Raw genomic sequence first — 18,499 nt, 5'->3', positions numbered from 1 at the left:
GTGTTCATTCAGGAAATACTGAGCACTTAATATCCCAGGGACAATGACAGGGACTGAGTATACACAGGCAATTGTAACAGAGAATATCCCTGTGCCCACGAAGCTTCCAGCCCGCAGTCTAACAGGGAGGAGATGTAAAACAACGAACGCCCACCTCAAAGTACTAGGATGAGAAAAATGACAGTGGAGACAAATTTGATTTGGGAGTCTCGGGTTGTAGAAAAGCCATTTTAAAGGTGTGACATTTAAGCTGATACATGATAGATGAGTAGGAATTAGCCAAGGGGTATATGCAGGGAGGGAGATGCATTCCATGCTGAGAGAAACCACATCTGCAAAAGGTTGTGAGGTAAAAACAGGCTTGCCTTATTTGAAAAGCTGAAAAAATGCTGGCATAGCATGAGCCCAGAGATATGAGACAGGGTGTGCAGGAGCTTGTAGGCCATGTTAAGAAGTTTGGATTTTATTCCGAGGAGCTTGTAGGCCGTGTTAAGACGTCAGGAGTTGGGGTGCCTGGGTGTCTCAGTCAGTTAAGTGTCTAAGTCTTGATTTCAGCTCACGTCAGATCTCAGAGTCATGAGATCGAGCCCTGTGTCGAGGCCCACGGTGGGCTCTGTGCTAGTGGAGTCGGCTTAAGATTCTCTCTCTCACTCTCTCTCTGTTCCTTCCCCACTCCCTTTCCTAAAAAAATAAAAGTTATATATGAAGCCATTGGACAGTAGTCCAAAAAATCAGAGGTATGATTTAAAACAGGCCCTTTCTGCACAGCGTTGGACACTATTTGGCATACAAAAATATGTGAGACGTGGTCCTCTCTTTTCAAGGGCATCTCATTTAGGTCAAACATGAATACTGATGAGTAAAATACAAGTGCATGTGTTTCGAAAATGGCTAAAAGCCATTTCAAATTTTACACTGAGAGAATTTTGTTGCTTTTCCAAATTCCACTTTTTCCTTGACAAAGAAGTGTGGGCACTCAGACTTCTATCACTTCCTATACATGGTATTAAATCTAACCTCAGTCTCCTAAGTTGTTTTCAATTATAGACTGAGAGGCAATAAACTATGGTGTTTAATTAAGTCAGCCAGAATTAGATTTGAACCCAATGTTGCACGCACTTAAGCTATGTGACCTTGGACAAATCACATTCCGGACAAAACATTCCGTGCCTCAGTAATCGTTTGTAAAATGGTGACACGTGTAACCTTAACTGTTAAGATGGCTGTGAGAGTAAATGAGATAATTGTGGTAGTGTCTGGATCATCACAGGCTCTCAATATTTTTCTGCATTAATTTATTTATTTCTCATGCCAATTAATTTCCACTAAACCCCAGAGAGTGGTGGTTTTATTTTTCTGTCAGACTCCCCTGTTAAAATGTGCTTTATCCATCTCAAAGGAAGTGATCATTGCAGAACACACAGAAGCGTTGACAGCGGAAGTCTACGTGAGAAGACGCCCACACTGAAGTCTGCAGTCCATGAGGCAGCGCGCACAATGGCAGCAGGGACCAGCACGGACGACAGGAATTGCTACACACACTGCACTTTTGAACTGCTAGTTTTCAACACACTGTACAAAATATCATAAAACATGATGGGAAAAGCAATTTTGTAAATGTTAGAATTCTCTTGCAAGGCTGACAAAACTTACTAAGATTTTCAATAGCTCTTATTGTTATACTCATTTTCAGCAGATGAAAGGCACGAAAAGTAAACCAGTGTTAAAAATGATCAGTAGGTAACATTCCAAGTTAATGTTTCCCAGAGTTTAAAGAAGGGACATGGAGGGATAATCTTGAGATGTAAGTATTTTTTAAAACCTCGGGATTTTCAGTAGCTTTAAATAGATAATGAAATAAGATGGCGAATATACAATTGTACGATTAGTCATGGAGTAAGGAAATTCATTTAACACACAGGTGACTCACCAGCCAAATTAATGATTATTAAGTAAATGCACCTGAAATTAGAAATGACATTTAAAAAACGAATTATTCCCTCTCCTCCTAACCCACATACAAAGCCAATATGGATCACAATGTCAACGTTTTACTTTTGGAAACACTAACAAAGGTATCTGAATCCTGGCGCAGACCGCTGGAACACTGGGTAAATCATGAACAGTATGTGGGAAACGTTCTAGCTGTCTGTAAAGCACTGAGTAATGATGCTCATCATGTTTTAGGATATTTAGATACTTTCTGAATGAGAAGTATGATAACTGTTCTCCAATCTCTAGACACAGCAATATATAACTATTTTCGTGCAAGGCTCTTACCACTAACAAGGCACTATCATCAGTGTGCTGAGACCTTCTGGATGGGAAGGGACACTGGAGAGGCAGAGAGAAATGGAGCAATGTCAAAAACAAACTATGCACACACATGACATTTCACAAATACACAAGCAAAGCGATATATTGAGACGCACTGAAGATGCTAACATATGGAACCACATTCACAATCCTTTTGGACTCACGTATCGTAATAGCTAATAAGTTGACTCTGAGTCATGATTTTCTGCTAAAGAGCTTAAATAATTTCAAATATGATCTTATTGCTTAAAAACTGACTAAAGCAAGGAGAGAACAGGGATTATTCTCTATTCACAGAGGAGAAAGCTGAAATACAGATGTAGTAGTAACAAAGAATTTGTGGTCATTTAATGAGTCAGTAACAAATTAAAAACCATAAACCCAAGAGTCATGAATTCTAGTCTACGCATTTCTTCATTACCTTTCTCAGACAAAACAAGAGTACAACTGGAAACTTAAAAACTGTACACGTTATTTTCTTGAGAAGTTTTAATTTTTAAATAATGAATTTACTCCAGAATGACCATTAAGAAGGAAATCTGGGGGTAAAAAAAGAAGATGGTATTAACTTTGCCTGTTTTATCTTTATTATGACCTTGTGAAGAAAAGACAACTGAAAAAGCTGAGTTACTCTTTCAGGTAACTCAGGTACTCTTTCAGTACTCTTTCAGTAAGGTCTTAGATAAACCAGAAGTACTGATTATATGTCCACTGAGATAAAGAAAAAAACCTTTATAACGGATAATTTACAACATTTCAAAAAATGCATTTTACCATTCCAGAAACACTGTGCTTTAAAACCTCTGTGCTGAAACGTGATGCTTGTAAAGCCCCGTGTTAGGTTTTTAAGTAATTTACTTTATGGAAAGCAGATTCAAAATTCACATGAAACAATGCCTTTGTGCATTTTTAAGGAAGCAATGATCGTAAATTGAAAAAAATGAGAAGGCAAAGATAACGAAAAATGGCTTTTAATAAAAAAGCCAAGTACAATAAAAATACTTAGTAAGTTTCATTTTAACAGATCACAACAGGTGCATTTTTTAAAAAGGTTAAGCAATCAATTTTACATGTTTACTTGTAATGAAAATGTACTACTTCATATGATAAAACTACTCTGTATGCCATATAATCAATAACATACATACTCAAGAAGCGAGCCTTGGAGCTGAAATATATGCAGTATCTTTTAGTTCAATACCAACACCATTTACCCCTGTCACATACAGCTCTCAGGACTCCCTCTCACGACACACTCTGCTTTGAAATGGATGAGGGAGATGATACTTCTGGTGGGGGTAAGGGAAGGAAATAAATAATCTCCACACGGATTAGTATAGATTATGATCTATAGACTTGGATCAACTCCCTGGCCTGTGTCATCTTTTCCTGAATAAGGAGAATCTCGTGAGGGAAAAGGAAATGGCAATATTCTGATCACTGAAAACACATGATAATCGCATACAAACATTTCATTTCCATTGCGATAATAAAAAATTCCAAAGAAAAGGTGATTATATAGACTTACCTCACCATCTAAGGGGGGCTGTTGTTTTTGTGGACTTTGTGACGCTTTGTGCTATACATCCCCAAGCCCCCCAAGAAAGGGAAGTTGGTTAGAATCTGGAACACTGGAAATGATAAGTTCTATATACCAAGATAATCACCCACATTAATTTCTGTATCACTCGTGTGCAGTACTTTTCTAGATTTACTGGTTAGAAGATGCCACCCTTTCCCTTAAACAGCTTACAATTTAAACGAGGAAGGCAATAAACTGACAGACAGTATTTCAGAGGTCTAGAAGCATCTATAAATAGAAATATAAAAAGTATGTTTTTTGTATGTACATGCACACACATATATTCACAACCAGAATGGTGATCTCTCACTATATTCTCTCAGTGAAATCATTCTCTCTGTCTGGTGTTAACATCCTCTCAGCCAATTTCCAGGTTTGCATTTTCAACGGCCTATTTGAAAACTCACTGTCACCTTTTGTTCAACATGTTCAAAAGCAAATCCGCAAATTCCCATACTAACTGGCTTTTTTCTGCAATTTGCTAATTTCTGTTATTATGTCAAATGATAATATTAAACCATTTCTATAGTCACTGCTTTACAATGTATTTTTTTTTTTGAAGATTTTTTTATTTATTTATTTGAAAGAGAGAGAGACAGCCAGCGAGAGAGGGAATACAAGCAGGGGAAGTGGGAGACGAAGGAGCAGGCTCCCAGCGGAGGAGCCTGATGTGGGGCTGAATCCCAGAACGCCGGGATCATGCCCTGAGCCGAAGGCAGACGCTTAAGGACTGAGCCACCCAGGCGCCCCTACAATGTGTACTTATACACATTATCTTAAGTGATTCTTTTTACTCTCGGAGATAAATGAAAATCATAACATATTTATTTAAAGATAGAAGAATTGAGGACAAGAAAGGTTAAATGATATGTGCAAGGTCATGAAACTGGTCAGTAGCATAACCGAGATTTGTTCCTGCATCTTCTGACTCTGAATCCTATATTCTTTCCACAAAGCTAGCCTCCTGTTGAAACTGTTCTTTTAGCCTCAAAATCTTGCCTTGGGATCTTCTTTTTGTCACTCATCTTCAATGATTTATTCAACACTCACTACATTTATGTATAAAACATAAAGATGCTTCTCTTCAAATTTCTAATTTATAAAGTCCATTGTGGTGCTGGGCGGGGGGGGGGGCTCACCACACCAGTAAAAGTATTAGGTGCACCTATAATAATTCTGAGTTAATATTTAACAATTCAATACTATACCTACGGGGAAATTAAAGGCACAGAATGATCAGTAATTTTCTCAAAGTCGAGCACAATAATGAGTAGCTAAGCTGGATTCAAATTCAGATTATTTCTGAGGCTAAGCTCTTACGACTGTGTAACACTGCCTCTCTTTAGGAACCTCAGAAATCATCTGGTTCTATGCCGTCATTTTGCACCCCAGTCTAATTACTGCAATTACTCTCTATTTCATTTTCCTTATCTCTTTCATTCTAATATATTCTACCATGAGCAGATTAGTTTTTCGGAAGTATCTTTCCTCTCATGTTTTTCTCCTGCTTTAGAACTTCTAATTGTTCTCTTTCACCTAACAGATCAAGATCAAACTCTAATTTAGCATTTAATCAGGACCATCTACACTGTGATTGTCTCTTACTAGCTATGTGGCTTCTACAGAACACAAGCTAAATGAATTAATTAAAGCAGAATGCACAGAACAGTGCTTAGGATAGTTTGTGTTAGCCGTCATTATTTACTGACAGTCAATATTGACCTGTGGTCACAGATTAGGGTTTGGAGCCAGCATTTTTTTTTTAAAGAAACTTTATTTTCTGCCAATCTTACTTCCATTTTCTGTTCAACCTGTCTTGATCAGAACCTGTGCTCTGCCTGTAACTAGCTGAGTATTTAACATGGCAAACTGTCATCCTCTCCGAGCATCAGAGATCTTCATCCAGGGTTTGATACATTTGAAAAAAAAAAAAAAAAAGATTTTATCATGTGTATGGTACTTAAAGATGATGGTCTTTGTCCAGAGTTATGAAACACAAGAGAGAAAGCTTTAGAGGACAAGAGCGATTGATTCATTCAGTCATTTCTTTAACAAATATTTACCGAGCTTTACTATGGGCTAAGACCTGCTAAGATCTAGGGATAGAGCAGTGAATAAACAAGACAGACGTACTCCCTGTTTTCATGGGGTTTACAGATAAGTGGGAGAGAAAGATAACAAACAGACAAAAATAGGAAGAGTTATTTAATTATGAAGAGAAAAATCCAAGGTGATTTCCGAATAAAAAGACTTTGAGTGATACAGGCACCAAAAAAAAAAAAAAAAGAAAAGAAAAGAAAAGAAAAAGAAAAAGAAAGAAAGAAAGAAGAAACAGGCTTAGATGCAACTGTAGAGGCTGTAAATTTAAAAAAAGAAAGAAGAGGTTTTAACAGCGTTGTCACCTGAGTAGGTGTGGAGGCAACAGAAAGGAAAGACTCAAAGATGACTCTGAAGTATTAAGCCTGTTAACCTTGCAAAAGTCTGGTGCTCAGCTGAGTGCGGAAGTTGGAGACGGGCTCGGGTAACAACGGTTCCCATGTGCATGGTACTTTAGGTTTATGTGGCATTTTCATGGTCTTACTGGTCTTTGTTAATGTACTAGAGATTGAGGAAATGGCAGCTGGACAGTAAAGTGAGATGTCTAAAGACAGACTGCTAAAGAAGAGGGAGAGACTACTGTCCCAAGAACAAGATGGTCACTTCTCAGCCTACCTACAAGAGGACAATCCATCTAAACACAAGTAGGAGACAGTTCCACGACTTACTCAAGATTCCTTAGAGTGACACACAAGAAAGCTGACACTTTACCACAAGCCCTGGTAGCCTCAGCAAAACAAATAAGCACTTACTTCTAAAACACTTTCGGAATTTCAATGAAATATGGCAAAAATCTCACCTTGACAAAGTCCAGGACAGCATCTCTCTGAATCTGCTTGGTCCTTATTTTCTCCTCCTCATACTGTAGGGCGGCAAGCTGTGCCTCTCTCCGAGTTCGCTCTACTAACTGCTCTCTTCTCCGATGAAGTTCCAAGTCTGTATGTGATAACTGGAACAAAAGTATTTTGCACATGCAAGTGGGGAGAAAGGTCAACTTGTCAATATTCCTCATCAGTTCAGGAAACTACTGCTGACCCAAGCAATTTCTACTTTGCAGTCACCTAGCATTTCTTTAAACGTGTTCATTGCTCAGCGTGTCCCGTCTTTGCCCTGTGTGCCTGTAGGTGCTATAGAGCCATTATGTCAGTAAAGATTTAATTTCTGTCTGGTGTCTAAAAACACCATTAGCAAGTAGCAGGTGCACATGTTATATTAACTGTATTTTGGAGGAGACAGGCAGTGAATTTACACATATCTGGCAATTAATGGTAATTTAAGTGTTATAAAAATAGAAAATCATCTTACTTAAAAAAAAATCAACACTAAAACAGAAAAAAAAAATTTTTTTTTTTTTTTACCTGAATGTGACTTGGTGATAGTGACATGACAGAAGATGGCTCGACTGGAACCCTGACCCAAAAAAGGAAAAAAAAAAACAAAAAACAAAAAATTCTTTGATAAGATAGGCAGATATATAAAAGATAAGTACAATTTTATTGTTAAATGTAGCCTGCTATTAATCAACAGGCAAACTGGTCAGCAATGAAAGACTGACTGCATTTTGTAAACCTGAGCCCAAGTCATTAAATTAGGCCCCAGGAAAACCTGATGTCTCCAACTCACATTTCATGTGACGGTATCACTGATCAAACTGCAGATAGCTAACAATGGTCTATGTTAGCCAGTGCTGACCAGACAGATATTTGAGATTACTTTTCAAACAGTATCACTTCTTTATAGCATACATAATTATTATCTTCTTTATCACCATGACTGAAACAAGATACATCTAAATGAGATAATTTTATATATAAAGTCATTTTATCAACAGAAATCTGGAATATGACAGAAACTTGTAAAGCACTCCTACTCCCGTTTTCAACTAATATAGCAATTTGAATAATAAAAGTAAAGACTATGTTGATTTTTAAGAAAGAGATGACACCTGATTTAATTCTTAAAAAAACCAGTAAAAGTTGCTTCTCAGTTTTATCAGTGCTAAATCTTACAGTTTGGTATTTATCTTTTTCCTGAATTGGATTTAATGTTTCCAGAGTCTGTTACTCATTTGTGTCTCACCTAACAATGTTGGGAACAGTGACGCTGTGACATTTAGGACCTGAAATTTTAAACCATGATTATTAGCCTACCAGGTTGATGTAAATGCATTAAATCAGTGTGTTACTAGGAAAATAAAAACAAATCCCCCAAAGCTCCAGAAGTTTCTTATTACCAACTAATAATAATAAGAATTCTTCAATCTGGCTTTCAGGACTCTTACCTCATTTTAGAAACATACCCACTATGGAATCTTTTCTCTAGCAAGATCTCTTCAGTTATCATATATTGATTTCTTACTTCAAGGCTTTTCTACAGATTCCAACCTACAGAGATCTTCTTAGAAAAGGTCTTTTTTAGAATCTTCTTGTTCTTTAAAATTGGGACTTTTCCTCTTGATGCACATGTGTAATCAATACTTCCGCATTTATCGACTACGATTTGTGTTCTTTTTTTGGGCAACATTATTCAAAGGCATATAGAAACTAACAATCTTTGAGATCCTACCATGTACTACATATGCCCTGTGAAGTATTTTATACACAGTGTTTCTCAATTATTCTTCATGCAATCTTAGGAGTAAGAACTATTATAATCAATTTACAGTTGAGAAGCTGAGGCATGGAAGTTAAGTAACTTTCCCAAGGTGATGCAGCCAGTAATCCTTACCTATCTGATCTGAAATCTTATCTGACTCAGTGGTAGTCTACTTTCTCATCTTCTAGGTATGCAGTCTATGAGAACTGGAGGTACTTCAGAAATCATGGAGTTCATGCCACTAACTTTACAAGAGAGAAAACTAAGGCCCTCAGAAGTTCAATGACAGCTACCAGGGCTACAGCCTAGATTAGAATTCAAGCCTCCTGACTTGGAGATTAGTGGCTTCTATTATACCACACTTCCCTTTTCACAGCTTAGTTTTTGCCATTGCAGGTAATCGTTTTCTGTATGTGTGAAAAGTTAAAGATGGAGGCAAAGAGTGAAGCATAGCATATGAGAGAATAACAGTGGTAGGGAAGAAGATGTCTGAGAATGGACAGCTCCCTCAAGCCAATCACCAGGTGCTAACGGGGGCCCATCACAGCTTAGCAGCTCCTTGGTGCCACCATGTTACTTCATGTCGTATGGCCATTTCATCTATGAGTATGTTTCTCAATAGGACTGTCCCAACATTTCAGATAATTTTTTTGTTGTACAAGATTGTCCTGCACATTATAGGTAGTTTAGCCTTAACGCCTACCATTAACACCTATAACCATTTTGACAACCAATTCCCAAATCAAGCACATTTCAAATATCCATTGAAGAGTGGTGCTACAACCTATTGGGAAACCCTGGCCTACCTTATACTTTCCTTTTTTTTTTTAAGATTTTATTTATTGATTTGACAGAGAGAGAGACAGCCAGCGAAAGAGGGAACACAGGCAGGGGGAGTGGGAGAGGAAGCAGGCTCCCAGCAGAGGAGCCCGATGTGGGGCTCAATCCCAGGCCCTGGGATCACGCCCTGAGCCGAAGACAGATGCTTAACGACTGAGCCACCCAGACCCCCCCCATATACTTTCCTAATTTTAAAAAAAGGTAATATGTAAAAAAGCAAAACTTAAGCCACACTCTTGTTCTCTTTCTTTTCACATTTCTTTTCTTATATTGTTTCCACATCCTTGAAGTATTCACAAAATCCTTTTTTTTAATTTCTAGGCATCGAAAAATACATTTAAAAAAACCTGTTTTATATGACTTCGAGAGTAAAGCCATATTTCTTACCTTTACTAAATAATTAAAATACCACCCCCTAAAAGTTTTGACAGAATAAATTATAATTTTTTAAAGGTATAGAAAAAATTACTTAATAACTCCTTAAGACAAGATTTAAAATAACACTGAAGCTTGAAAAAAAAAAAAAAACTTCCTTAAATTTTTTACTCATCATTCCCAATCTTTATCTTATTAGCACTCCTACTCAGTACTTATTTATCTTATAGCTATGGCATAGTGGTTAAAGTTATGGACTTTAGAATTAGTCATAACTGAGTTTGAATCCAGGGTCTGTCACTTTAAAAAAAATTTTTTTTAAATTTTTTAAAAGATTTTATTTGTTTATTTGAGAGAGAGAGAGAGAGAGAGCACAAGCAGGGGGGAGGGTAGGAGAGAGAGGGAGAAGCAGACTTCCTGTGGGGCTCAATTCCAGGACCCTGGGATCATGACCTATGCCAAAGGCAGACACTTAACCGACTGAGTCACCCAGGCGCCACCAGGGTCTGTCAATTAATAGTGGGTGACTCTGAATATAAACAGAAAACTACTTGGTCTGAAAGAACAGGCTCCAATAAGAGAAGATTCCCTCAGTGCTGGCAGAGCAAGAATTTCTAAAAAGGTAGTAAAAACAGGAACGCCGGGTTAAGATTAGGTAGGCAGATTTTTGGTCCCTATGATCTCCACCTCCTGGTATTACTCCAGTAAATATGTTACATGTCAAAAAGGACTTTGCAGATGAAATTAAGGTTACTAACTGGTTGGCCTTGAAATGGGAAAATTATCCAGGTGGGTCTAATGGAATCATGGGAACCTTAAAAGCAGAAGAGGGCAGGGTGGGGGGGGGGCGACTGGAGGGAGGTGATCAAAGCTACAAACTTCAGCTATAAGATAAATAAATACTAGGATGTAATGTTCAACATGATGACTATAGTTAGCATTGCTGTGTGATATACAGGAAAGTTGTTAAGAGAGTAAACCCTAAGAGTTCTTATCACAAGAAGAAAAAAAAATTTTTTTTCCCATTTGGATGTCTTTTATTTGCTTTTCTTTCATTTTGTTTTTATTATTAACATATAATATATTATTTGTTTCAGGGGCACAGGTCTGTGATTGATCAGTCTTACATAAAACAGAGCACTTACCAAAACACATACCCTCCCCAATGTCCATCACCCAGCCACCCCAACCTTCTCACCCCTCTCCACTCCAGCAACCCTCAGTTCGTTTCCTGAGATTAAGAGACTCTTACGGTTTGTCTCCCTCTCTGGTTTCGTCTTGTTTCATTTTTTCCTCTCTTCCCCTATGGTCCTCTGCCTTGTTTCTCAAAATTCCACATATCAGTGAGATCATATGATAATTCTTTCTCTGATTGACTTATTTCGTTTAGCCATAATGCTCTCTAGTTCTATCCATGTCATTGCAAACAGTAAGATTTTTTGATGGCTGCATAATATTCCACTGTGTGTGTGTGCGTGTGTACGTGTTATATCACATCTTTATCCATTCATCTGTCGATGGAGATCTGGGCTCTTTCCATAGTTTGGTTATTGTGGACATTGCTGCTATAAACATTGGGGTGCAGGTGACCCTTCAGATCACTACCTTAGTATCTTTGGGATAAATACCCAGTAGTGCAATTGCTAAGTTGTAGGGTAGCTCTATTTTCAACTTTTTGAGGAACCTCCATACTATTTTCCAGAGTGGCTGCACCAGTTTGCATTCCCACCAAGAGTGTAGGAGGGTTCCCCTTTCTCTGCATTCTTGCCAACATCTGTGTTTCCTGACTTGTTAATTGCAGCCATTCTGACTGGTGTGGAGGTGGTATCACATTGTGGTTTTGATTTGTATTTCCCTGATGCTGAGTGATGTTGAGCACTTTTTCATGTGTCTGTTGGCCATTTGTATGTCTTCTTTGCAGAAATGTCTGTTCATGTCTTCTGCCCATTTCTTGATTGGATTATTTGTTCTATGGGTGTTGAGTTTGTAAGGTCTTGATAGATTTTGGATATTAGCCCTTTATCTGATATGTCATTTGCAAATATCTTCTCCCATTCTTTTGGTTGTCTTTTGGTTTTGTTGACTGTTCCCTTTGCTGTGCAAAAGATTTTTATCTTGATGAAGTCCCAATAGTTCATTTTTGCCTTTGTTTCCCTTGCCTTTGGTGATGTGTCTAGGAAGAAGTTGTTGTGGCTGAGGCTGAAGAGGTTGCTGCCTATGTTCTCCTCAAGGATTTTGATGGATTTCTGTCTCACATTTAGGTCTTTCATCCATTTTGAGTCTATTTTTGTGTATGGTATAAGGAAATAGTCCAGTTTCATTCTTCTGCATGTGGCTGTCCAATTTTCCCAACACCATTTGTTGAAGAGACTGTCTTTTTCCATTGGATATTCTTTCCTGCTTTGTCGAAGATTCGTTGACCACGGAGTTGAGGGTCCATTTATGAGTTCTTTATTCTGTTCCATCGATCTATGTGTCAGTTTTTGTGCCAGTACCATACTGTCTTGATAATTACAGCTTTGTAATAGAGCTTGAAGTCTGGAATTGTGATGCCACCAGCTTTGGTTTTCTTTTTTAACATTCCTTTGGCTATTTGGGGTCTTTTCTGGTTCCATACAAATCTTAGGATTATTTATTCTAGCTCTGTGAAAAAAGTTGATGGTATTTTGATAGGGATTGCATTGAATGTGTAGACTGCTCTAGGTAGCAAGACATTTCACAATATTTGTTCTTCCAATCCATGAGCATGGAACGTTTTTCCATTTCCTTGTGTCTTCCTCGATTTCTTTCATGAGTATTCTAGTTTCCTGAGTATAGATCCTTTGCCTCTTTGGTTAGATTTATTCCTAGGTATCTTATGGTTTTTGGTGCAATAGTAAATGGGATCAATTCCTTAATTTCTGTTTCTTCTATCTCGTTGTTGGTGCATAGAAATGCAACTGACTTCTGTGCATTGATTTTATATGCTGCTACTTTACTGAATCCTGTATGAGTTCTAGCAGTTTTGGGGTGGAGTCTTTTGGGTTTTCCACATACAGTATCATGTCATCTGCAAAGAGTGAGAGTTAATGACTTCTTCTTTGCTGATTTCCTTTTATTTCTTTTTGTTGTCTGATTGCTGAGGCTAGGACTTCTAGTACTATGTTGAACAGCAGTGGTGATAGTGGACATCCCTGCCATGTTCCTGACCTTAGGGGAAAAGTTCTCAGTTTTTCCCCATTGAGAATGATATTTGCTGTGGGTTTTTCACAGATAGCTTTTATGACATTGAGGTATGTACCCTCTGTCCCTACATTGTGAAGAATTTTAATCAAGAAAGGATGCTGTGCTTTGTCAAATGCCTTTTCTGCATCTATTGAGAGGATCATATGGTTCTTGTCCTTTCTTTTATTAATGTAGTGTATCACACTGATTGATTTGTAGATGTTGAACCAACCTTGCAGCCCAGGAATAAATCCCACTTGGTCGTGGTGAATAATCCTTTTAATGTACTGTTGCAGCCTACTGGCTAGTATTTTGGTGAGAATTTTTGCATCCATGTTCATCAGGGATATTGGCCTGTAATTCTCCTTTTTGGTGGGGTCCTTGTCTGGTTTTAGGATCAAGGTAATGCTGGCCTCATAAAATGAGTTTGGAAGTTTTCCTTCCATTTCTATTTTTTGGAAGAGCTTCAGAAGAATAGGTATTAATTCTTCTTTAAATGTTTGGTACAATTCCCCTGGGAAGCCATCTGGCCCTGGGCTCTCGTTTGTTGGGAGAGTTTTGATTACTGCTTCAATCTCCTTGCTGGTTATGGGTCTGTTCAGGTTTTCTATTTCTTTCTGGTTCGGTTTTGGTAGTTTATACGTCTCTAGGAATGCATCCGTTTCTTCCAGATTGTCTAATTTATTGGCATTAGTTGCTCATAATCTGTTCTTAAAATTGTTTATATTTCTTCGGTGTTGGTTGTAATCTCTCCTGTATCATTCATGATTTTATTTATTTGGGTCCTTTCTCTTTTCTTTTTGATAAGTCTGGTCAGGGGTTTACCAATCTTATTAATTCTGTCAAAGAACCAGCTCCTAGTTTCATTGATCTGTTCTACTGTTCTTTTGGTTTCTATTTCATTGATTTCTGCTCTGATCTTTATTATTTCTCTTCTCCTGGTGGGTTTAGGTTTTATTTGCTGTTCTTTCTCCAGCTCCTTAAGGTGTAGGGTTAGGTTGTGTATTTGAGACCGTTCTTGTTTCTTGAGAAAGGCTTGTATTGCTATATACTTCCCTCTTAGGACCGCTTTTGTTGCATCCCAAAGGGTTTGAAGAGTTGTGTTTTCATTTTCATTTGTTTCCATGAATTTTTTAAATTCTTTAATTTCCTGGTTGACCCATTCATTCTTTAGTAGGATGCTCTTTAGCCTCCATGTATTTGAGTTCTTTCCAACTTTCCTCTTGTGATTGAGTTTGAGTTTCAAAGCACTGTGGTCCGAAAATATGCAGGGAATGATCCCAATCTTTTGGTACCGGTTGAGATCTGATTCATGACCCAGGATGTGATCTATTCTGGAGAATGTTCCATGTGCACTAGAGAAGAATGTGTATTCTGTAGCTTTGGATGGAATGTTCTGAATATACCTGTGAAGTCCATCTGGTCCAGCGTGTCATTTAAAGCCCCCCTCTTTTTTTTTTAATTGTATTTATATGAGATGATGGCTGTTAACTAAAACTATTGTGGTGATCATTTCATAATATATGTAAATCAAACTATCATGCTGTATGCCTTAAACTTATGCAGTGACTTAAGTCAATTACTTCTCAATAAAGCTGGGGGAAAAAACAGAAGAGGAAGGCAAGAGAGTTTTGGGATGTGACAGAAAGGGAAATCAGAGAGACTGAAAATGTGAGAAGAGATTCAAAATGGCCTGCCATTGCTGACTTGAAAATGGAGGGAGCCATGAACCAAGGAATGTGAGTAGACTCCAGAAGCTAAAAATGAGTCCCAGCTGATAGCCAGCAAAGTAACAGGGACCTCAGTGCTATAACTGTGTGAAATTGAATTGTGCCAACAACCTGGATGAGCCTGGAAGTGGGTTCTCCCCCCGGTCTGGAGGTAAGAATCTAGGCCAGCCAGTGCCGTGACTTTGGCTTACGAGACCCTAAGGGGAAACTAAGGGGAAGGCAAGAATGAAGGCCTGCCCACATTTCTATCCTACGGAACTGAGATATTATAAACTGAGATATTGTTTTAAGCCACTAAATTTGTGGTAATTTGTGACATGAGCATTAGAAAACTAATACATAAGGTAACTGAGGGAAAAAGAAAGCTGGCTTTCACCTTGAAAGTTTCTATTAAATTCTAAAGATCTTGAGCTTTACTTATAATGGACACAGGAGGTAAGAGGGACAGGAGATAAAGCATGGGCCCACCGAGAGTGGAAAAACACAACAGCAAACCCCTGCGCAAAACTAGAATCTCAGAAGACCGTATCTTCAACTAAAAAGACATTCTGAAATAAATTTCAAAGATATGAAATTAAACTAAATCCCTAAGAACTAACTGATGAGATTATAAAAGGCCAATTATGAGATTTTTTTTTTCACTATTCTCCCCACATTTTCTTTACCCATCTATACCTCAATTCCCTAAACAACTTTAATATCCTATCAAGTAGAAGTAAAGATCTATGTACGACACTTTCTACAAAGGAAATTTACTGTTGTTTAAGACCAAGTTTATTAAGTCTACTGATTTAAGACTTCATAAAAACAGGGAGGAAGCAAAGACCCAAAGGCTGTGAATTTTTCAACTATTGTGATATACTGTATGGCAAGAAACTTTTGGAATTTAAGAATAAGCAGCAGTGCTCTAAGTAGTCAAGTTAATTTTAGAAATATTCTGTGCGGCACTAAGTGTAGTCAAAAAATCATATGAATTGAGACAGGAAGGAGGATACATATTGCTGTCTCTGTCTAGCTCCCTGTTTCTAGTCAAAAGTTTAAGCAAAAAAAAAAAAAAAAGTCTGGACTCCTGAAATTCATTTAGCCTTCTTTATGCATAAATCCAGATACATCACCATAAAATCTCACTGCCATTAAGTATCTTCAAATCAAATAATTATACAGGTAATGGTTTAGACAATCTGAATTTACAATCAATAAGTCGATTTTGCTTCTTTTTCTATTACATGAGCACAAAGTACACTGTCATTCAGCTCTAAATACATGGTATCTTAAACACAGTGTCTAAATATCTTCATCATACATAGGTCTGCACAAAACCAAAACCACTTCATGCTCTTACTAATGACTTTTAAAGACAGAAACAAATGAGGAGAACTGGCTTTTTTCAAACCTGTTTTGATGTGAATATCTTCTCATGTCCTCTGTTTTTTGAAACTCCCTCAGAGGTACTGGCTTTATGGGTGAACCCTAGGCCAAAAAAGCAGAAATAAATCAATTTAACAGATGTATCCACAACACTGTGACTGCTCAGTCCACATTCGACTTGGCATTTAGGGATCTATAATTTACACTAAAAAATATTTTAACAAAATCTTCAAATGTGAATTTTTATGTTTAAAATTATTCTTATAGGCTATATTACTGCTTTGGTAAACAAAATACTATTCATAATCCCATAATACTCTTAAAAAAAGTAGATTTCCTTCTCACTGTATTATATAAATTACACTGAACATACAGTAATATTTACTAAATGGTAAGATGTTAGAGCTTGAGAGGATCTTAGGGGTCATCTGGTATAAATTTCCATCCAGAACAGGAATTCCCACCTGCCCTACCCTGACTTGTGCTCAGCCTCTCTCGTGTATTTCTAGCAATAAGGAGATCATTGGACAGGTTACACCAATAAGCCACCGAGGCGCCCCGGACAGATTACATTTCTTTACTTCTTCATCATCACAAATTGTTACTTATGTTAGTGATACAAATAGTCCTGGGAATACTGGTGGACTATTAAGATAAAGCAAAAAGTAATTTTCTATTTATGGTAAAAAATATGGTGTTAACTAAAAGAAGAATATTGATAATTTAATTTATTTATAAACTAAAGAGTAAAGGTCATTTCAAAAAAACATTACTGAGGAAAACTGAACTGGCCTCAGTGATATGGACCACATATTGTGAAATAAAATTATAAATCAAAGGTAGAGGCTTATAGGTTATCACAACATTTATTTTGTCAATGAGAATCTATAGAAGGAATACAATCTGATTTCAACACCAAAACTAATCGTTAAAACGGGTATTCTTTAAGGGAAAGAAAACAACTTATTCAAAAAGGGTATTTTAAAAAAATCAAATGTAAGGGATGCCTGGGTGGCTCAGTTCGTTAAGCGTCTGTTGGCCTTCGGCTCAGGTCATGATCTTAGGGTCCTGGGATCAAGTCCCGCATCAGGCTCCCTGCTCAGCCTGCTCAGCCTCCTTCCCTCCTCTGCCTGCTGCTCCCCCTGCTTGCGCTCTTTCTCTCTCTCTCTGACAAATAAATAAAATCTTTAAAAAAATGAAAAATAAAAATCAAATGTAAAACTATTATTTATAGTCTATCTTCAAGAAATAGGTAATCACATAGAACTAGAAAATCTTTGGTGAGTTACTGCAAAGAAGACTCTTTTCAAGTCTGGGCATGAGGATCATACAAAATGAAATATAATCCTAGAATCCTGATTAAAGAATAATTATTCTAATTTAAGTGAATATGACTTTTTAAAATAAACAAAAATCTCTCCTAAGTATGTTAACATCAGTGACTTAACACATTGGTTTTACAAGACTGCAACTATCTAAAATTATTGCAAGAGGTACATGAAATTTTCATGACGAATGTGACATTGGTTTAATTTTAAAAGTAAATGCAATACCCTATAAATATAAGCTATACCCTATAAGCTATACCCTATTTTGTCATAATACCTCTATGTATGAGAAGTATTAGAATTAAACAATAGCAGAGTGTTCAAAATCTCAAATAGATTCTTTTTTTAAACAACCCATTCTTAGGTAGTATTCAAGAATATAACACTTTAGGTGGTTGTTAAACCATCTAAAATAATACTGCTCCATCACATTTTTATAGATGCCAAATTTTAGAAAACCTTATGACACAGAAGTCACAAAGAGCAATATGACATAGAATCATAAAGACTACCACACAAGTATAGCTGGAGTTTAAAAAAACTACAAAATAGCAAATACGATGGATTTAAAAAATGATACAATTTCCAATAGTAGTGTAACAGGCCTTTTTACTTTTAGTATAAATACCTCATCTATACAGTCTAACTATCCACAAAATGATCAGAGAAAGACCACAAGGAAAAAGACTCCCTTTAACATTACAATGCGCATTGTTAATTTTCATTTTTTTGCAAAGTAGTTACCCTTTGTTCGAGTAAGAATGTTCATATCCTGAATCACATGTAGTTTCATTAATCTCCCGGTACACTGCTATTTCTGGGCTCTAGGACTTTGATTTAAATATCTTTATCCAACTTTAAATACAAGAGTGTCTTCTGAACACCAACAAAAAATACTGTGTTCAAAGACTTCAGACAGGAAAACTGAAGGATTTGTTTTTAAGAATGATAATATCGCTCCACAACACATCCCACTTGAGTGATTACCCTCTATTTCTAAAAGGCTAAATACATCACTCTGCAAAAAGGCCCCAAGTGTTTCTCAAATAACCCCTGCTCAGAGC

The 18,499-nt window shown here is 37.1% G+C and overlaps 1 protein-coding gene across 7 annotated transcripts in view; it reads right to left on the bottom strand.

The window, feature by feature from the left end:
- Positions 1 to 18,499, bottom strand: part of LRCH3 (leucine rich repeats and calponin homology domain containing 3) — a 125,801-nt gene that overhangs the window by 26,815 nt on the left and 80,487 nt on the right. For 4 of the 7 annotated variants that reach the window (XM_045812673.2, XM_045812667.2, XM_087861555.1 and 1 more), the window contains exons 10-14: positions 16,133 to 16,209; positions 7,354 to 7,405; positions 6,795 to 6,944; positions 3,845 to 3,895; positions 2,281 to 2,334 (exon numbers count right to left, since the gene is read on the bottom strand). In XM_045812673.2, coding sequence (XP_045668629.1) covers positions 2,281 to 2,334; positions 3,845 to 3,895; positions 6,795 to 6,944; positions 7,354 to 7,405; positions 16,133 to 16,209 — 384 coding nt within the window. The remainder of the gene's footprint in view (positions 1 to 2,280; positions 2,335 to 3,844; positions 3,896 to 6,794; positions 6,945 to 7,353; positions 7,406 to 16,132; positions 16,210 to 18,499) is intronic. The other 3 variants (XM_087861556.1, XM_087861558.1, XM_087861557.1) reach the window with 2 other exon arrangements.

The sequence above is a fragment of the Ursus americanus genome, chromosome 4 (assembly GCF_024610735.1).
Source record: "Ursus americanus isolate L20-20 chromosome 4, mUrsAme1.1.p, whole genome shotgun sequence".
Taxonomy (NCBI): Eukaryota; Metazoa; Chordata; class Mammalia; order Carnivora; family Ursidae; genus Ursus; species Ursus americanus.
This window is presented reverse-complemented; position numbering and strand designations above follow the sequence as displayed.